Below are 23,043 nucleotides of genomic sequence, written 5' to 3'. Positions count from 1 at the left end.
AACTACACTATCCATGGATTCGGAAATGCATCTGTGTCGGCGGAAAAATCAGACATACGATGATCTAGAATTAGTTCAAAAGGTGTTATAAGTGTTTTTAAAAAGTGCAGGTTTTAAACAATTAAAAGTTTAATATACATTATAGATAAATAGATATGTAGCAACTTGCCTACTACAACTCAACTCTGCCAGTGTGGTAACATAAGCAACAAAGAACAAATAATATTTATTCTATTCAATTGCTATAAGTATTTAATGATCTGTCTCAAAAAATTGTACTATCATAATTGGTGACACGTACTTATTACGAATAGCAACCTTCAATGTTGCACGAATATGGAGTTCATATGTCAAAATTCTGAGCAGCAGTAAGTTATCCAGTGTGATGAGATGCAAGTAAGACATTTCACCTGTCATTTAAAGCGTTGTGCCGCATTCCGGTGAGTCAACATATTTCTGTCATAATTTCAGTGGATATATGTATCGTCTACAGCATTTGAGCCGCCAATTTCTCTGATTTTACCAAGAAACTGTGTCACTATAAACATGTTGATTATTTTTCTATACATATTATTATTGTGCGTATTTGATTGATATAAAGTGGTTGACAACGATTCACAATTGGCGCGAGTGGCAGTTAAGCCATCACCTTTTTGTCGCCGAGACCCATCGTTATGGTTCATTCAATTGGATGCGCAGTTAAGTCACATTACTGCCGACGAAACTCAATTTTATACAGTGATCTCCGTGTTAGAATCAGGGGTACTGCAATCAGCTCGTGAAATAATTTTGAATTCACTGGCGACGGAGAAATACAAATCTTTAAAAAATATTAATTTTTGTTTGTGAAGAATCATAGACAGAATCAAGCAGTTGTTGCACGATTTACGATTGGGTGATAGGAGGCCTTCTCAATTGCTGTCTAAAATGTCAGACTTGGCCACCGGTAACCTAACGGATAACATTCTTAAAACATTATGGATACATAGACTCCCATCTAACATGCAAACCATTTTAGCGGCCAGTAGAGAGCCACTTAAAAATTTTCCCGAAATCGCTGATGAAATTCACAAGTTGGCCATTCCAGCGCAAATACACGCAGTGCAGGCTCCTGGTCCAGGTACTGTGGCGTTACAGGCTCAAATTGATGATTTGTCCAAACAGGTTGCTCAGTTAGTAGCCATCCAAGCTGAACCTTTTCAGCGCAACCGCTCCACATCCCGTGGTCGAAATACACGTCGTAGCCCACTGAGGAAACGTTATGAAAGCCGGGTATTCGTAACACGGCTATTTGTTTTTACCACCACAAATTTGGAAACAAGGCAAACAAATGCCACCCACTGTGTCGTTATAACGGCCAGGGAAACGAGAAGGGCCGTTGCTCGAAGTTGTGAACGACAGCGGCCAGAATTTTGCACGCCTTTTCGTCATCGAAAAGAATTCGGGCTTAAGGTTTCTTGTAGACACCGAGACTGATGTTTCTGTCGTTCCACCACATTTTCACGACCAAAAGGACCTTACCAAGCTATAACTTTATGTAGAAAATGGAACTCCTATTCAAATTTTTGGTGAACGCCTGATATCTGTTGATTTAGGATTGCGTCGCAACACCCAATGGCCATTCATTTCAAGTCCTATTAGTGGCGCTGACGTTTTTCAAAAATTTTCTTTGCTTGTCGATCTTAAGAATCGCCGTTTGATAGATTCCACAACCAACTTAACTTATCCGGGAGTAATTCACAATAGTCAAGATTTGAGCATTAAACTGATTTCGGGTAACTCCCCATGGCGTCAACTTCTCAGAGAATTCTCTACAAACACGCGCCCAGTTATGGGTAGTTCCGAATCCAAACACGATGTACTACATTATATTGAAACTACCGAACCTCCAATTGCAGCTAAACCAAGACGCTTACCTCCGGACAAGCTTAAAGCCGCCAAAGAGGAATTTCAATACATGATGGAACAGGGAATTTGCCGTCCTTCAGAAAGTTAATGGGCCAGTCCGCTCCATCTAGTTCGGAAACGAAATGATAACTGGCGCCCGTGTGGCCATTATCGTCGGTTAAATGCAGCTACAATTCCTGATCGTTACCCAGTCTCGCACATTCAAGACTGTATGCAAGTTTCAAACGGAAAAGCTATTTTTACAACCCTTGATCTTGAGCGGGGGTATCACCAAGTGCCCGTTAACCCAGCTGATATTCCAAAAACTGCTGCAATGCTGCTCAAACATTTCAACGCTTCATGAATCAGGTGTTAATCTGCCTCGACTTTTGTGTACCTTATTTTGATAACGTCTTAATCACCTCCTCTTCAGAGCAAGAACACCTATCACATTTGAGAACAGTTTTTGAACGTTTTCAAAGGTACGATGTCAGTCTTAATCCTTCCAAATGCGTTTTTGGCCAACCAAGAGTATCCTTTCTTGGTCATGAAATTTCCGCTGATGGCATTCGACCCCTTCCAGATAGTCACCGCTATCCACGATATACCCGAACCATCTTCAGTGAAGGACTTAAGAATCTTGCCATGCTCAATTTTTATCGACGTTTCTTACCTCATGCAGCGACCATACAAGCACCTCTAAATTCTTTTTCGGTTGGAAGCAAGAAAAACGATAAACGTGTTATATAACCTGGACCACAGAATTTCGCGAAGCGTTCCAAAAATGCAAAAATGATTTAATTTCGGCACCAAATTTGCAGTATCCTTCCGCATCCTAAACAATTATCACTCTACGTTTATAAGGTATTTCTCCCGCTTTCCTAGCGTGCCTTTGTGGTGTAGTGGTTCTGCACGCTGGGCCGGTACTCCAGAGGTCCGCGGTTCGATTCCCGGCGAAGGCCGTTGCATATTTTTCATATCTTCTGCTTCCAAAAAATAACCTAATGTCTATACACGATGATGCATCAACAACAGGTATAGGAGCAGTTTTACAACAGAAAGATCAAGAATTATGGAGACCATTTTCATATTTTTCTAAAAAACTCTTACCAGCACAAACCAGATACAGCACCCACGATCACGAATTATTAGGAATTTATGAAGCTGTCAAATATTTTCGACATATGCTACGAGCAATATATATCAAAAGATATCCGTTATATTGAGGGTTCGCAGAATATTGTTGCAGACACCTTGTCTCGTATTGAACAACTAGCCGTTCCTTCGCCAATAAACTTTGCTGCCCTTGCGGACGAACAACACCGGGATTCAGAACTACAAACCCTCTTGAAAAGCAAATCTTCCACCAATCTCAACTTGCAGCCTATGCAGCTGTCACCTGGAAAATCACTTTATTGTGATGTTCAGGATTCAAGATTTCGACTTTATGTTCCCTCCAGGTTTCGCCATTTTTAGTCAGTTACATCGTCTGTCACATCCTGGCATCAAGGCTTCGAGGAAACTGATACAGCAACGTTTCGTATGGCCTAGCACGCAAAAGGACATAGCCAACCGGACACGTTTGTGCTTGGAGTGCCAAAGATCTAAAATTGTCAGACACACCACCAGCCAACTTAAAAATTTTAATTTGCTCTCATCTCGCTTCAATCACGTGCACCTCGACATGGTCGGGCACTTATATTTATTAATAATAATATAATACATGAATACAATTAATTACTATGCATACATTTTTCTTACCTTGGATGAAGCAAATTTATCATTTACTTCATCAAAGTCGATCCTTTCAAATTTTTCTCTTTCCACACTTAAAAATGCTAGATGACTTAGGGGATCTTGGCCCATCGTTGATTGTAAATATGTGAAAATTTATTTTAATTTGCTGAACGAATGTTCATAGCTAGCATTTGATAACGAAATAGTAAGTAGTATTTAAAGTGCGACTCTTAGGATTGGAAAAACATTTTCTCTATAGATCTGTAGTGGGATTTTAGGTTCCGTTTCTTTTCTACTGCGGAGTAACGTCATGAAGTAACATTCACTGCTCAAAACAATTAGGGGATATTGTGGGTTCGGTATGAAAACCATATAATCGATAACCTATTTGAACAAAAGGAAATAGAAGAGATTATAAAGGGAAATTATAACGTTTAAAAAATTGGGAATATGCAAATTTAGTCTGTGACGTCGAAAACTATGAGTTTAAGATAAGGAGTGAAAAGCGACCTGCAGCATTCCTTTTGTAGTAGGAGATTAAAAACACTTGACAAGAGTTGACTGTTTGCAGCAGTCAGTCCGATGTCTCAGCAAGATGACTTAGTAGAATCAGTAGACTAGAAGGCCATCAGTCGTTTACAGGAGAGTCAAATGCAATCCATTGTAGCGGAAGCGTTAGGATTTTCCCAAAATGTCATTTCCAGATTATGGAATCGGATTTTGGAAACTAGATATGTTTGAGAAATTCGGGAGAAGGTCGTGTTATCGTTTTAAAATAAAAAGCGAGAGATATGCGTGCATTTCGTTTAAAAAACTAAAAATATATCTCTACTTTGGAGAAATAAAATGGTCAGAAAGAACGTTTTGGTTGATGTACTGCAAACATTTTATTAAACATTTTATCGTACAAATCAAGAAAATAAATAATTAATTATATTACAATAGTTATTAATTTTAAATATATTTTCCAGAAATCGAACAAAATAAAAACTGAAATTTTCCGGAAAATCTTGTTTGGAGACCATTTGGCGCCCCTCTACGAGCGGCGCCCGGGGCATCATGCATCCCTTTGCCCCCCTGTCGCTACGCCACTGTGCTTTGACTTAAGACGCAGACACTATTTGCCATAGAACACAAACAATAGGTGAATAAAAATTATGTGGACTAGAAATTTATGATGGATAAATATATATATATATATATATATATATATGATCCCATAAATAATGCTATATGGTTGTTTCTGTCCTGAAACCAATTTATATATTGCAAAAATATTCTGCATGCATAAATATCCGTTCGTAGATACAGCAGACACACTAGGTCACTTGTAAAATCTGTCTGTCTATGGAAAAGAATTCTAAATTCTATATTTGTGGACTGTCTAACCTGAGCATATTGGATATACTAGAAAGCATATCGTCTGCCAAAGAGTATCATTCCATCGTTTCTGCTAAAGGTATTTTGGAAATTACGCAATAAAGTATGAATAATATTGAGAAAAACAGCTGAACAGAAGAACCTGAAGGAAAAAATCTAAAATGTTATTTCTAAATTTAAACTGTAAGAGTGTACTTGTTAATCTTTTGGTGACTGTGGGAAGGTATTCCGTTTTCGATATATTTCGAGAACCTGCAAATTGCAGTAACTCGTAGTGTAATTAGAACGCTTGGACTCTAGTTTCTCCACTGCCAACCGATGAGAGGGAAAAAAACGTTTTTGTATAAAAAAAGTATACTTCAGCATTTCTCGAACTACCAATCAGAGGAACATTGGTGTCCCGCAAACAAGTCATTAAACGTTCCGCAAAAAATTGCGAAACTGAGAGTAGAGAACAACGAAACGTTGTTTGCTTTTTTGTATTTAACACAGTTTAAAACAACTCTTAAAAGAACTTTAAAGAAAAAACTTAAAACAAAATTGTTTCAAATTGCGCACATATTGAATTTAGTAAACTGTAGCATGATACGAGATGGGTTACGCTGGCTAAGAAACACATGCAGAATGCATTTTGTTCTTTGTTCAGTAGTAAGAATGGTTTCAGTTTTACTTAAGTATTTTAAAATTGTTAGTGAGGTTAGTTTGTTTGACGTTGTGCTTTGTTATTTCATCTTCTTTTTGAAATTGACAAGTAAATATAAGTTAAGTGATATTAAGTAATCTATATAATATTTTTGTCATTAAAAGCACTATTCCTTTAAAAAAATGAATATATATTATCATTTTCTGTTACGATGGAGATATACCAGAATATTATGGATTTCTCCGCTAGAAGAAAATGAATTTGACTGTTTTCCTACTTTAAACAACCTTTTTAAATTAAGAAAAATTTTAAAATAGTAAATAAACTTAAAGTGGAATATTACAATATTTGCATAATTTTCAGTTAAAGCTTTGGTCAGTATTTAACACAGTGACAAGAAGACAGTGCTTGGAATCGACATCTTTTCATGACGACAGTCGAGTCGACAGGTATCAGTGCAGCCGATTTCGAAAACTTCATTGATATGACAAATAATACCGGCATAAAATAAAAATTAAAAAAAAAATCTTAAGTTTTCATATTTTATATTTCACCCAAAGGGGCCTTTTTTCATTTATACACATTTTGAGAGCAATTGGGCGAACGTCTTTTTTGGGCTATATTTAAAAACAACATATCTTTAGAATTTCCGACAGACAGTTTCTCGTGCTGAAGAAAATGTTTTATTCCGTACAGTGTTGCCACTGCTCGCTCTGAAATTTTTTAATCAGAAATTCGTTAAAGTTTCACAAAACATGAAATAGATAATAAAACAACTTCGTAATTAAAAATTCGGGCTTACAGGTGCCGATGTTCCGTTGGAGGATTTACATCATTCAAAATTTGATGGCTGTAGGTACTGTTGTTTTTTTACAATGCGAGAAATATACCTACATTCATGCAGTTCCTTCATTATTTAATTCTTTGAATATAATGCAGGGCGATAGTATTTGGTGACACTATAACGGACGTTTATAGTGAACCGACGAAAAATTCCGTTTCGTAACTAATAGCTCTTCTGAGATAACGCCCCTTTGAGCTGAAAATGAATTAAAGGAATTAGGGATTAATTTTTTTAGAAGAATATCTGAATTTATCAAAACGAGATACTCATATTCTATTCTACTTCCTTCCTCCTTCTTTTTTTTTTTTTTTTTTGGGGGGGGGTGGACACAGTTTGAAGACCACTGAGCTATATGAACATGTGCTTATACGGTTGGCAAAAGGTGAAAAGAAATCTTTTTATTAGAAAAATTAAGAAGCCAGAATTTACCCTTTTATTATGTGTACTTTTGAATCAACAAAGTTTAAGAAGAGTGAAAATTGAAGTCTTTGTTCTGGTCTGAAATAAAGTATCAATTAATCAAGCTTTACTTTTGGGAGGAATCTGTTCGCGGAGGCATTATGTTTTTTCGAGCAGAAAACGTGAAACATCAATTATATTCAAATCACGAACTTTGTAAAGCTAGTCGGACATTACTATTACCCCAGAAGAGCAAGTACAGAATAATACAGTAATTCCATATCTCACCGGGTTTTGTGTTGACGACAAATATATACATGGCAAAGAAATGCGCCATGTGAAACGCAGGATTAAGAGGAAACGTGTAAAATATGGAACTAAACAAAGGAGCTTTAGATTGGTGCAGAACGTTACTGTCTAGCACAGAGGTTCTCAATCAGGTCAGCCTTTTATTTAGCTGTTAAAATATTTAGTTTTAATTTATGAATATAAAAAACATATGCTCTTTAAATTTAAATGATATTGTAATTTAGTTCGCAGCAATAATACTTATTTTTTTGCAATTAAAATTTTCTTAACTAAATTTAATATTAGCTTTATACGAATAGAGAATATTTGTTAAATTCAAATTTCATTCCTTGCAGCAATGGCGTAAGAGAATTATTTAAGTTTAATTTAACTTTACTACATTCTTGTGAAACAATTTATTCAATTTTTGTATTTATCAACATTTTATCTGCTTTTTGTTGTTTATTTTACAAAACATGTTAAAAAAATAATCCAAGTCTAAATAAGTGTATTTATGTATTTTTCAAGTTAGGGAAAGGAGAGGGTAATGATCTTCTAGCAATGGTTCTAGATCTTCAAGAGGTGCGTGAGACAAAAAAAGGTTGAGAACCACTGGTCTAGCAGTTTGACAGTGAAGCAGGTGAACATGTAAAAAGAAATTACCCTAATAATATGCTATGATTTACTGAAATCAAAAATATAAATTATTCAAAAATTAGGGAAAAAATAATTACGAATTCTTCTTTTAATATAGATCTCTAACTTTAAAATATGCATTTATATGGAAGCCTTAAAAACATATATTTGTATTTGAAACGTCATGGGCAAGATTCTTCGAATATGCAGTTTTTATAAAAAATCATTTACATGCTAAAGTCTTTTCTCCCTCTCCTTTTAATGTTATTTAATTTTTTGATAATTAAAGCAACACTGTAGCTGAGTAATGCAGTTGTTAAAAATAATGGCTAAAAATTCACCATTTAAAAAACTTATTTGTTAAAATTTGTGTGTTTTTCTAAATTAATTTTTTATTTTATTTCTGCAGAATTATTTTTTCATTTCTGGGCATCCATTTTTTTGCCAGCTGAATTTCAATGCCTAAAAGTGACAAAACTGAATAAGATATACCGAAGATTAATATTAATATGCAAACTTCTGTTTCAGTTCATTTAATTTTTAGACCGAAACTAATATCCGATGCTTAAGCAATTAATCGTTTGTTCTGAAAATTACTACGTTACACCTTGGCTTCGATTTCAGAAATATATATATATAAACAAATCAGTGTTTGTTCTCTACCTATGTAGTCACTTTTTATTAAAACGTTTCGTCACAAAAACATCTTTTTTGCTAGCACATCTAGACATCTTGAGTGCAGACTGGTTATCAGTTTTCAGTGCGTTGGGAAGTTTCGTCTTAAGATATGAAAAGAAGGAGAATTTATTTTAATTTTTTACTAGGATACTTCATTATTAAGTGTCGAAAAAGGACTCTGCTGACTTATTTCTTTAAATAAAAACTAGAAGCAATATGCATCCAATCCAATAATTTGCGCCCCCCCCCCGAGTAACAAAATGTAAATGTTCATATAGCCCCTGTCGAACCAAATTTCCAACTCCTAAAAATTTGTTATACTTTAATAAATATAAAGTTTCTTACCTTTAAGTGGAAAATTCGGGAAACTTTAATAGTACGACGTCATGATATTGAGTATAACGCAGAATTCCTTAGTTTTGAAGAGACTTTTTATTTTTTAAACTCCTTCTGGCAAAATAAAACGCACGTGCGAAATTCGTAATATCCCAAAACTGGAACAAAAACCTTGTCGATGCATAGACCTTTTTTTTTTTTTTTTCAAAGGAAACATTTCCCCCCCACCCCCGTTTCATAATGGATTCTTCATCAGGAATGGGATAGGACGCCTGATGGGCCTACTAAGACTTCGGGTCCTCATGCATTTTTGTTTTAAATCACTTCTCTTAACTCTGCTGTGCCGCCGATTTGGGGAAATTTTTGGGTTGAGATTTTGGTGTTTTTTTTTAAGTAATGGTATGTTGAATTTTTTTTCGAATTCATTTCTCTCTTTTCCCGCAGAGATATAATAGATAGAAAGGTCAAAGAAGAGACGTAGGCAATGCGATCTAAAGATTCATTACTTGACGTACTCCATAATTTGATTTTAAAAGTTTTGAAAAATCATAACAATATAGTTTGGATTTCGTACTATTTATCAAATTCTGTTTATTTATCAAAGAGAAATCACCTGCAAAATTCTGTGCATGATAATTTAAGACTTCAATTGTATATAAAATCTGACATTAATAAACCTGTCAAACAACACGTCCTGTATGTTATTAATAAGTGCTGTGGCTTTTTTTCTTACACATTCAGTATACGTTTTTGTATAAATAAATATCCCATAGCCAGCAATATTTTCAATATTTTTATTAATTATTTTCTGATAGACTCTCGAAGATTGCGTAATTTTTAAAATGAAGAGCACCAATTCAAAGCTGATGAAATTCAAGTGTAAATAGACTTTGATTGGGGAGGGGACAGCAGCAAAATTCATACAGGACTTACAAGATAGCATGCATACAAGACTTAAAACGATCGTTAAGGCATGGTGATTTTTTTCGCGTTGTTGAATAGAAGAATGGAAAAAAATTGTATGTAATAATTCTGCATTAATGAGTCAAACATAGAAAATAAATTTATTCACAGTTTAATTATATTTTAATAAGTAAGCGATTTGAAATCGTCATTATTGCAGGCGCATGAAGTCTCTTCAAACATCTTGTTTATTTTATAGAGGCATTAGGTTATTTCGAAGCATGAGACATGAAAAATGAGCAACGCCATCGCCGAGACTTGAACCTCAGAACTCTCGAATATGCGCCGAGTACTACACCACGAAGGCATGCTAAGAAGGCAGGAGAAATACCTTATAATTTATTTCATAAATTTCCCTGTTTAAAAGAATTTTCTGTAAAATATGGATACTACTTATTAATTTTCCAATATTTATTTTTTTTTTATTTTTTATTTTATTATTTTTTTTTTCTGTAAGCTTTACAACCGTATTTAACATTTCACTAACCTGAATGCCGAGTATTCTTGATTGAATCTTCGTCATCGTCAATCTGCTTTTTTCGACAGTGAATGTGTGCTGCGCCACGAGTTTGTACCAGCTGGACAAATTGTTAACTGCCTTTTTACATGCAAGTTTTGAAAAGACATAGGGAGGCATTCCGAAGGAAACGTCCCGCCATACAGCAAGGAGGAGGGTCACTGCATCACGACAATACTCCCTCTCACACACCAATTGTTGTGCAGACATGGCTCGCAGAAAAGAACATTCCAGTTCTCCACCAGCCTCACTATTCACCGGATTAAGCACCATCGGATTTCTGGCTTTTCCTTAGTATCAAAATGGGTATCAAAGGTAACCGTTTTCACATCGTAGAAGACATCAAAACCAACGCGACGGCTGAACTTCGGAAGATACCATAACAGGATTTTCATCGTTGTTTTCAGCAATGGCGGGAGCGGTGGAGCAAATGTATGTGTTCTGAAAGAGCCTACTTTGAAGGCGATCAAGTAAATGTGTACCTATATTGTAGTAATAAAAAATTGCAACTAAGTTACGGGAACTTTGTGACTGTCCCTCGTATGTTTCCAAGCAACAGAAGTCGTGAAAATTACATCCCCCCCTTTTTTTTTTTTTTTTTATTTTTTTTTATTGAATTTAATGCTGCAATGATAGGTGACGGAGGACACGAGCACCACCCCTCTACCGTAGCGGTTAATTGGTATAGCGCCGCGTCCCCCTTGTCTAGAGCACCCCAAGATGGTATGGGGGGTCAGTGAATCTTTCGTAAAATAATTCTTGTATTTACTTTTAAAATTTTGTATAAATCTGTTATACATAGCCTGGATCGAGGCAGAATTATCGAACTATTATTATTGGATGCTGCATTATCGAACTTTTATTATCCTTCTTTTAAGACAACAAATTGGCGTAGATCTTTCCCCCCCCCTTCTTCCCTCATAATAATAATAGGAATAAAAATGGTTTTCCAGATACTTTTCTTCTTGAAAGAATCCTTTCGAAAAGCAAAATGTTGTCTTTTCTGATGATTATAAAAAGGCTCTGTATTTTTTCATCTTGAATAGGGATTTCGTGCAATTTCCTGTCTTTCTTTTTCAATCTAAATAAAACTAAGGTTAATCTAACTTCGAATTTTGCCTAATTTTAAAATTATGTGGCTAAGCGAATTCTATTACAAAACCCTTTGAAGAATAATTTAGTGAAATGAAGAAAGGGAAGCTAGGAAGAATTTATATGTGTGAATTCTATGGTTATCAGAGAGAATCTAGGTTCTACAACTCCTTTATATTCGAAAATATATTACTGAGGGACGGGAGGCGGTCGATATCCACTTTCATTTAATATATATATATGCACTGGTGAAATAAATTAAGAGAATTTTCATATTTGATCTACAATCTTCAGAACTACTGTATATATTTTAATAAAATTTGGTGTGAACATAGGTTGATATAATACAAACAAAATAAACATTCAACAGTTATAATAGACACACATGTTCGTATGTAACACTCATGGGAGTCTGAAGGTCTGAAACAGCGGTTGCAGAAGACACAAAAGAAATGGGTTAATAGGAGGTATGGTCTCCTCTACAGCCTCTCGCAGCGTGATGTCATACTGGAAATAAGGCAGTTTATCAGTGCCTTCGGCAATTGGTCCTACTCATTCAGAAACACTGTTTTCAGTTCCTGAATGGTTTTCGTAGGGGTGTTGCGAGTTGCAATTGCCCTCCCCAGACATGCTCTATAGGGTTGAGGTCTGGAGCCTGGCTGGCCAATCCATCCGGCAAATATCCTCACTCTCGAAAAATTCGTCGACCAGAAAAACTCTATGTGGCCTCGCGTTATCGTCCTATAAGATGAACTCGGGGCCCACTGCACCCCGAAAAAGGAGAACATAGGCCTTCAAGACCTCATCCCTATACCTCACACCAGTCACAGAGCCTCTGTCAAAGACGTGGAGAAGTGTGCGGACATCCACCATTACACCTCCACCGCCATAATTGTTGATTTCGCTGACATTGGAGGGTAGGTAGAGAGTCCCTGGCTCTCTCCATATGAAAGTATAGCGAGAATCGGTGTTTAGGCTAAAACGGGACTCGTCGGTGAGGAGAACGGTCGCCCATTGCTCCGTACTCCAATCACTATGCTACCTGGCCCGTGCTAATCGGACTCTCCTGTCCGTAGACTTGAGCGGGACGCAAACAGCCGGTCTTCCAACGAATAACCCTCTGTCATTCAGTCTTTTGGAAAGAGTCAGCCTTGTTACACGGGTTTTGTCTGGCTACATACAGGTCCCAAGAGAGCTGAGAAGCTGTAGCCTCTCTGTTACGCCCTCTAAAATAGACAAATAACGATCTTCTCTGGCCGCCGTGGCTCTTGGACGACCTTGCCCAGGCTTTTTCTCGATGAATCCAGTATCCTGCAACTGTTCCATAGGTTACACACGACTCTGGGCGTTAAATTAAACTCTTTGCATATCTGGACTTGCGATTGGCCTGCCTCTATCCTCCCCACAATTTGCCACCTCATTCCATCATCTAAACGTTGGTGCTTACTCATTTTTACTGTTCCGATGTGAATTTAACCGATTGCTGCAAGATAACACCAAGAAAATCGCCGAATGTGCTAGCGAACGCAATTCGTCTTACCCTCCTCGCGCTTATAAAGCCTGTTTTTCTGCTGGCTCCATCTACACACATGTGTACGCTTACGTATTTGCCGTACAAGATTTGCATTTTTATCTAGAAGCAGTGGTTTTTTTTTCTTAAGTTCCATTCTTTTCATGCAATTCGATAAAATATGCAAATTCTCTTAATTTATTTCACCAGTGTATATATATATATATATATGTGTGTGTGTGTGTGTGTAAGTAAATTATTATTAGAGATTAAATGTATAATAAAATGGAAATTTGAAGAAAATGGAAAATGAAGAGTGTAAACTATTGTAATAATTGTATTTGTATTTTGTAGTGATAGTGACGGACGACGTGGCCACCACCCCTTTACTATTAAGTTAATTAGCATATAGGGCCACGTCCGGCCTTATCCATATCTATTGTAATAATAAAACATAGTGTCATTTAATCGAGCAGAAAGACTTATTTAAAAGTTAAAAATATGTTTTAAATATTACTGATTCTATTGAAAAAGGCTGACTTTTCAAAGGGTATTATTAGCCCTTCTCGATAAAATCGCCGGCAGTTATTGAGATCTGATCGTATTTCATACCTTTCGGCCATCTGAAAGAAATGCAATCGAAAATAATCCCCCCCAAATTCAGTCTAATTAAGTTAATTAATATTAATTTAGTTTATTTTCAAACATTGGTAAAAATGTATTTACCTGTGTCCCTTGGCGATTTTTGGCGATGCATGGACACCGAGTTTGTGCAATTCTTTGACTTATTATTTTGGCTAAATTTGGTATCCATGTATATATTGACCTATTTTCACTGCCTTTAAAAAAAAAAAAAAAAAAAAAAAAAAAAAATTGCACAACTTGGCATCGCGCACTCCCTTTCTCTGTGTACACATCGATCTATTTTCACCTAAAACGTCAAAGGAGCAGCCAACAAAAAATGTATAATCTCAATAAACTACATTTTAAATCAAACAATGAAATACAAAAGGAAGTTCATCTTAGCACTACACAAAGAAAATATCCACTTACCGTATTTAGACATTTCCGTGTCTTCAAACAAAAGTCCTTAAAATTATCTGAACTAAAATATGTATACTTTCATCGCCACATAAATTCACAAAAATAAGAGTCAAAAATATCCTCCGTAGTGCCGGTATTCTCCGGTGTTCGACCATACGCATTTCTTTCGTACAAAGAAGACGCTTATAATGGCTACTAAATAAACCTTCATTTACACACATCGAATATTTCTTTACAGTCAATTAAAGATCACAAATCTTTTCCAATCATTTCAAATTCACCGCAATCACGACTAATTACATCATAATAGGGTTTCCATAGCATTCAACTACTCAGGTTACTCTAAATGAAACAACAACTTAGCGATAATCCAAGGAGCACCCTTAAATACACTATAACCCAAACATTCAAGAGAAATAACTCGACACGATCCGATTTCAAGAAACATTGGCAAAACACGAATGCCGGAGAAAACGTTGATAAAACCGAATATCTACTAAAACAGTCGAGCCAAAAAATGCATAAAAAATCATACGTTAAAAATTAATCTTCTAAAATAAAAAGCTACAAAATAAAACCTGATTTTTTTACAATATGTAATAGAAAAAAATTATTTGCCTATGAAACATACGATTAGAAGACTGGAGCCAAAAATGAGTTTATTTAAAAAATCTGTAAAATTAATGAAATGGCACTCGATATTTAGCAATTTTTTCTTAATTAAAAAGGAAGAACAATCTTATAGTATTCTTAAGGGATGTATAATGTTTGTAAGGGATATATACCCACTTTGTTACTCGGCAACGTCAGCTAAGTTTTTTTTATTCTGATATGACTTATATGTTGCTAAGTTGTGCATGTTTTGTTTTAAAAAAATAATCGAATTTTGTTGTTATTCTCTTCCGGGTAAATTTTTTATGCCTTTAGTTAATTTGCATGCAATAGTTGTAGAATTATCAACAATTTCAAGGTTGTTTAAGTGTGGTTAAGCCTAATTTTTTTGTAGCTGCCCTATTTTATTACATTTGAAACTTATCAGAATAGTGAATTAAGTCAGCTTCTGCATCTTCAGTGTCTTTTTGCCGAGTGGGACCAAATGTAAACTTTCAGTTTTATGCACCGAAAAACTTGCCTTCTTTCCCACTGACCGAATTGCTTGTTTTTGCGTAGAAACTCCAATTTTAATTGTAAAAATCTTTTTTTTTAATTGTTTTAGCTGTATTTGGTGTTTTATATTTTCAATTTTTAATAAAGATATTTTGAGGTTTTATGTATTTTTGCCTTGCCACGAAGTGGGAACTGAATTAATTGAATAAGAACTATATCTCTAATGAAATTGGGGGAGATAAGTTTAAACTAAATGCAGAACAAAATGCATATAATTTAATATTTCGTGCATTGAAGTCATGCGAAGTGCAGATGAGATTTTTTTACTTATATATATATGTTACCGTGAAAGACCGAAATTGGAGAATGTCAACATTCACCAAATACGTCGGTGAAAGATCGAATATTTCTTTACATTCTTGTACATTCGGACCCTTACCGGTGTATGTCGACAATCACATATATGCTTTGGTGTAGGTCGAAAAGAGAGGAGTATATGTACACGCTGCCATTCCAAAAGTAAGTGTTCCACAAATAAATGCAGTTGTAAAAGAAAGGGCCTCTTGTGCAATTCAAAGTGTCATAATAGTTTAAGTTGTTGCAATAAATAAGATTTGAATCACATAATTTGGTAAGTTTATAACTTCTATTATTTTTCTTTCTCATTTTGAATGTACTGTGTGTTTTAAGTTCTTATGTTCTTATTCTGAGTCTCAAGTGCGTTTTTTCGCGAATGAATTACGGAGAAGGAAATATAATATTCTTATATGTTCAACATTCACCATTAGTACATGGTGAATGTCGACATTCACTGGTGTAAGTCAGAAATAAGAGTATTTGGAAAATATTTCGGACATACACCAAGCGACTATGTGAATGTTGACATTTACCGGTGAAAGTCGACATTCTCCAAATTTCGGTGTTTCACCGTAACATATATACTATAATCAAAATTTCTGTCTATATGCCATTTTAAATAGCCGTATTTTCTGGAAACAGAATTAACATTATAGGCTGGAATACGATGTCATTAGTAATTGCCATAAGTTCAGCACTTGCTTAATCCGTTTATATAAATTAATACATTGTAATCAGGATTTCTGATTGCGGTATTATTTTTAAGAAGATGCAGATTTTCAAATATAAATTGCAAGTGTGTTTTTGTGTGTCTTTGATTCTTGACGCATAAGACTATGCGTAGTTACAGACGACTGATGAAATGCGTTTGATACTTTGCTGTTTAAATAGTTTAGTCTCATTAGAAAGTGAAATGTTACAGATTTCAACTATTTATCGCTTAATATTTCATTTATCACTTAGTATTTTAATCACTTAATACTTTAATAATAATAATAATTAACTTTTCTTACAAGGAGATGCAGTCTTTTTTATCAGAATGTTTTACTATTTTATAAAATAATATACGCAGTTCATTTTTTAAATTATTTTTAATAAATATATCTGAATAGTTTGTAACTATGGGTACATCGTAAATGAGTTGATTGAATTCTTTTTAAAGATTGCATTCTTTGTGTTTTTAGGTACTTCGTGGAGAGTATTACACACCTTCGCGACAGTGCTACAGTAGAAGCCTTTTATCTACAAACGCAATCTCTAGTCTATAATGTAAGTTTGTAATCGCTTTATATTTGTACGGAAATTGTATTCTCAACTTCCAGAATAGTATAGCGCATGGGTAATCCGTAGCTACGAAGACATAGTCTTTGTTAAATTTTAGAGCACTCTTAATTGACAAACTGTAAAAGCATACATTATAAAAATATCACTCATTTACGGTGACTCTTACTTGTCACCGTAAATGAGGAACTCGGAAGGCAAAAGTTTTGGAAAATGTTTATTGAAAGTAAGTACAGTAGAACTCCAATTATCTGAATCAACTGAGACTGGACCCCATTCTCATAATCAAAAATTCGGATAATTGAATTTTTTCCCCGAAGAAAAGGTCTACGTACACTTTAATTAATCACTGTATGTACTTTATGTTGAAAATAAGAGAAAAAAAAAAAGCTGTGTTTAAAGAAAAAGAGGTTTTAATTAATTAAAACGAAAAGGCAACACTTTTACGTACTTGTTATATAACGTACTTACAAGTGTTGTACAGTACTTACAAGCGTTGAAGCGTTGAAAGTCATTGCTTTTTAAACATCTCCGTCAAAATAGGCTGTTTGACTGTCTTCATCCGTTTTCGGGCAGCCAAGTCTCGCATCCGCTTGTCAATGAGAAGTTGCATGTGATCACATTCGGGCTGACGCTCCATCCACTTCAACACAGTTTCAAGGCCGACAAACTTTTCACTAGCTGATGGTCCCGTGTCTGCTTCAACTTCGACATTAAGGTCATCTTCTTCCTCGACACATTCTTCTCTCACACTTTCAATAAGTTCATCATCATTCAGAATTTAAAACTCAGGGTCTGACGAATCACGAAACATCCATTCTTCTCTATCCTTAGCACTAACTTCTAAACATCCAGGAATTTTCACAAGAATGTTTCTTAATTCCTCAAGTGACACGTCATCCTCATCTTTTCCTGTTTCTTTAATCTCTCGTTTCCTTAAATTCTGAAAGCGATTCGGATAGTCGGAGTTCGGATAATTGGAGTTCTACTGTACTTATCAAAGGATTCTATCTCCCACAGATACGAATTTTCAATGAAAAATGTCATCTGGCATCTGAGAAAGTAAACAATAGGTACAGGTACAGGTAAAAGTATGGGGGACACCAGCGATGTACCATGGGTCAACTGGTAATGCCTTCCCATACTAACTAACTCAAGGAAAAAAAAAGGGAGGAATTGCAAGTTTTATAAGAATTTACACAGACTGAAGCTTTAACAAAACCTTTGCAGATTTACTAAATGAACTAGTAAAAGCGCGTTCTTGAATTTTGATAAGATGGCGCGTCTTTCTGTGTGACATCCTTATTAGACAAATCAAAGCTCTTTGCCCGAAGAGTGGGACAGAGATTACCATTATTCAGGTTATGTACACATATTATACATCCACCGGAAGCTCACATTGCTAGCATTTGTACTATATCTTTTCATATGTTACATTTGATTTAGATCTCCCATTTTTTTAATTTTAAGGAAGTCCGTTAATTTATTCCAGATTTTTTGATAAATCAAAAATTGTTGTATCCGCAGTTCTGGTACGACCATCGATATTCTGAAAATAGGTTTTACTGTACATCAATAGGATATAACGATTTTACAGACTACTCTGGTCAAAGTAAATGAGGAATAATTGTATAAAACAGAAGATTTTATTTTACTGGTCACTGCTTATTACACCCCTCTTCAAATTAATTCCATCATTGTATCGCAGTTATGCCAGTGTTTTTTTTTATCCTAAAAATACATTTTAAATTTGTTTTTGTGAAATTCTTTCTGAACTGATAGCGAATTTTCTCCACCATCAATAGCTTTAAAACGGTGACCACGAAATGGTAGTTTTAATTGTGGTTATGAGAAAAAAAGTCATACGGTACTATATCAAGTTAATACGAAGCTGGCGGAGCTGTATTTGTTGAATGTTGAGTCAAATATTTATGAACAGCAAGAGCCTTGGAGGATTATCGTAATGGCATTATCGTGTGAAAAATCCAAGAGCTATCTTGCCGCAATTCAGGTCGTCTTCTACGAATTCCATTCTGAAAATTCCTCAGAACACTCATATAATATTCTTTGTTAATAGTGTGGCCGATTAATTGAAATGCATATTGCACAAAATATGACAGTCGAAGAAAATAGTGAATACTCGTAGTCTTGTATTCTTAAAAGATACTGATATGGTCTTTTCAGTTTTGCTTCATCTTTCAAATGCTATTAATTTGATTGCTGCGCTGTTTCTGTATTAAAAGCATGGATCGATATTGCATAGACGATAATAATGGATTTTTAAGATGGACTTGCGCTTGAGCATCTTCTGGGCCACTTGAATACGTTATTCTTTTTCAAACAATTCTAGAAGCTAAAGCGCCACAATCACAAAGGCGTTTTCGTAATCTAAATGATACAAGAACTTCTTAAGTTCCCTAATTGTTAAACGATAATCGCTAAGCACCAAATTTTGACTTGATCGACGTGTTACTGATTATTTGAAGTGAATGATATATAAGGGATGTATGAAGGAAATATAAATAGTCACGAAAGTCGAGGTCCATCTAGACAATGCTACAGAACGCACAGATCGATGCATACCAAGATAAGCGATGGCGGTTCCACAGTCGACTACTAGGGACATTTTACAGAATGTACAAGGAGCTTTAGATGCTTCAGTGTCTGAGAAAACAGTTTCCTAACGTTTGGATGAAAGCGGCTTGCACACAAGCCACACTTTGCAAAGATTGCCATTAACGCCAAACCATTGAAGCGAGACTGCGGTGGTGTTGTCAGTGAGCCACTTGGACATCTGAGTGGCACAATGTGGTACTCAGCGACGAGTCTTGGTTTTCTTTGTCTGAAGATAGTCACCGTTTATGCAGGCATTGCGGAGATAGATCCAATACGACTACTGTTTATGAACGCCACACCGCTAGTCAGCGTAGCATAATGTTTTGGTGCGTCATCAGTGGAATAATAGCAGTTCACCCCTGTTATGCTACAGAGACACATTTGTTTACGGAACTACAATACTTTAATGAGGTGCTGTAGTCGGGTGTTTTACATTACCTTTAGCTGCTGCAAAGTGATATTATTTATCTAGACACTGCGACATCGTACACAGCATTCGTCAGCTGACAAGCTTTGCAGCATATTTGACCTGCGATGTCCCTTGACCTTCCGCCAATCGAGCATATCTAGGAGGTGATTAGTCGTTGTTTGTCTGCTTTGTCCTGCTGTTATTGGAGGGCGAACTTTGGAGAGTCCAGAACATATGGGCTTCTATCCCTCAGACTACTATCCGCACAATAATTGAATCATTTCCTTTTACTGTTGCAGCTTACATCACCGCGAGAGGTAAACATACGTCTTTCTGATTCCCTGTTATTTCAGCGCTGGATAGATTTATTTTTGTATAAATAACGGCACTTATTTACATATGCTGCGTTATTCACATCAGCGTACATAATTCTGTCTGTGAATCAATTGACATCACATTCTACGCGATATTTCATGGTGTTGCAATTTTCTGTGTCGGGCTGGGCATATATATAAAAATTGCAGCATTTTTTAGAAAAATTAAGTTTGCAGTGGAAATATTAAACTTTATTTCTGAGTTTTGCAAAATGAGATCTGAAAATGAATTTATTATCAAGTATGATACTTCTTGTTTCGGATATAGTTCTCCTTCTGATAATGTGAAGATTGAGTGACTGATTTATGCAAAATAGAACTAACGGCATTTGAGTTAGTTTTAAATGAGATTTTTCAACCTGTAAGCCATGCTTGGAAGACTGCAGATTAAGATACTATTACAGCTGTCTATAAATACTTTTCAGTGTTTTGGCTGGATTAGAATAGTTGTATATCAGCTATAAATAGTATTTTAATTTTAAGGTCTTATGAGATGTCTCAACTGTATATACAGAGTTTAGAAATGAGGTTTGAGGCACTTTTGCTTTAACTGACATCTGCAGGGTCCGTTTCAAGTGTGAGTTTCGAAGTCGGACGCTGAATAATCTTTTATCGTGAAGGCAACCAATAAATAGGAATGATATTAGCTGGAAAATTAAGTTTGATTAATTTAGAAATAAGGCCGTAGGCTGGCGTTAGTCAGATACTTTTAGAGCATCGAGGGAGACGGCGCCGGACGGCAGTTGTTGGTAAGAGTGTTGATGATGTGAAGGAGGAGTAGTATAACGTTATGTTTTACTTAACGTTATAAATCAAAATGATTCGCGTGGTATGTAGGATGGTGTTTGAATATAATTAAGTATAATGTTTTCTGCAGTTTTAGAAAGAGAGCTTTTAGAAGGAGATTTTTGAAGTAAACTTTTGAGCAATCAGCTGTAGGCTAATCTTGTCAATATTTTTGAGAGAAGGTATTAGTAAGATTTGGTTCCTGAAAAACATATAATTGCTGTTTTCAATATTTAAAACAGTGATTAAATTTCAGAATAGTATTAATGATTTTTGTAATTGTTATGTGATACCTCTGAATGGAATATTTTTAGGTTTTTGTTTTATATTGATCCCACCAGTCGCCGAATTTTAGAGACCACTTAACGCTGAGAGTTCGACGCAGTGCGATCTCAAGCGAACAGGCTAGCTGCCTGGATGATTTCTGCCATGTGAAATGAGAATACGAGCTTCCTTGGAAAAATTCTCCACGATGGCATATCTTCCGCTAGGCATATAGCTGTCGTAACGGGCTAGCTGTTCTTTGCCGTATTCAGAAAGACCGTATGTTACGAATTTCTGAGAGATTAATTCTTTAAGTTCTCGTGATAACATGGTAGCCTGCAGGTGTTTCAGATATTAAATTGGAATTTACGCGCAAAAATTGCAGTTTAAAAAACTTAAAAACATTTTTTAACCTTTCATACTCTCTCAGTTCATACTCTCTTGTTAATTCATACATAAACTATCTGTTTGGAATGCCTGGCTTTCCCAAACTTTTACGCTTGTTTAAAAACTCCCATCTTAAGCTTTTCTTTAAAATCTCCTGATGCCTAATTGCGACATTACTTACAGCAGGTTTAGAGCAATCCATAACTAAATGCAAAAATCTTATCTCCAAAATAGTATTCTCCACAATATCTGAGCGTTAAACAATCGCCGAAAATAGTGTTACGAATTTTGTGTTTAGATAGTTAATTTTAGTAGATTCTATTTAAAAATGTATTGTATTTAATTGTCCAATGCAGCATGAGACAAATTTTAAAAGAAAGCTATACCGGAAAAGTAAGAATACAGGGCACGTGCATTTAACTTTGAGTAAATGAATATCTCTGTAATTTGTATTAAAATTGAATCAATGTAATAGAACACTATGTTAGCTGTTAACCGTAATTCCATGCTCTTTACATTGCGTTTGCCGAATAGTATGGGTTGCTACATCATATCATTTATCGCCATTCTTGGCCATATTTTTTGGTTAAAATTCTGGGTAATTATACTAAAGCTGTACTTAAATTGTTAAATGATAAATTTAACAGCAGAAATCATTTATATTGTCCATCTACTCTCAAAAGCCAAAAGTGCACCTTTTTGTTTTGCAATTCATGAACTTGCTGTCAAAATTTTTAACAATAGGTGTACCTTGATGGATGGCGCTAAGTCCTCAGTGTTTCACGCATTCATTTTGAACCGCCAAATTCATCATCCCGGAATGAAAAGGTGTCCAAAGCAGAGGAGAGTTTCTTAAGAGTGCTGAGAAAAACATAAGGAAACAAAAGTCATAAAATAATTAGTTCCAATAAACGTGAGGTAGAGATAGGACGTATTAATATGCAAATTAATTATTTGATAGTATTAAAGTATTTTATTTGATAAATACTATCTTAGATGCTGTTTTAAAAGGGTACCTAAAAATCGAAGCGTAAAACGAGGAATATGTTTTGTTTGGGGATCGTTTATCATTATATTGCTTAATGTGTATTCTCTTACTGTATTCCAAAAGTTATCTTGAACTCTGAAATTCATGATCAGAAGATGATCAAAAATACAATTTTTGAATTTTAATTAACTAGGAACAAAGTTTAAATTGCGCCGGCACTTCTAAATTTTCGATATAAATTGCTATTCTATCCAGAGCCTGCAATTTTTTATGTAATTGAACTTGATTGAAGCATAAAATGCGAAAATTTTATTTTAATAATAAGTAAGCTTATAAGTCGATTCGAACTTCTGAATGCATGCTTGTCTTTCCTTGGAAACAATCTCTTTGAGGGAGGTTGAGACTTAAGAAAATCTCATCCATCTCGCATCCACATATCAAGCGAATATTCTTCAGAACGTGCAGCAAATTTATGATAGTAGTTAAATTTTCCGTTCTCGAAAGTGCTAGAAGTAATCAG

At 35.2% G+C, this 23,043-nt stretch overlaps 1 protein-coding gene across 7 annotated transcripts in view; it reads left to right on the top strand.

The window, feature by feature from the left end:
- The window catches only part of LOC118199634 (uncharacterized), a 286,569-nt gene that overhangs the window by 211,115 nt on the left and 52,411 nt on the right, over window positions 1-23,043 (top strand). For all 7 annotated transcript variants that reach the window (XM_085816829.1, XM_085816806.1, XM_085816802.1 and 4 more), the window contains exon 5: window positions 16,603-16,687. In XM_085816829.1, coding sequence (XP_085672955.1) covers window positions 16,603-16,687 — 85 coding nt within the window. The remainder of the gene's footprint in view (window positions 1-16,602; window positions 16,688-23,043) is intronic.

This window comes from Stegodyphus dumicola, chromosome 1 (genome assembly GCF_044657685.1).
Source record: "Stegodyphus dumicola isolate Sdum_Otavi_A_Nest chromosome 1, ASM4465768v1".
In the NCBI taxonomy this organism is placed as follows: Eukaryota; Metazoa; Arthropoda; class Arachnida; order Araneae; family Eresidae; genus Stegodyphus; species Stegodyphus dumicola.
This window is presented reverse-complemented; position numbering and strand designations above follow the sequence as displayed.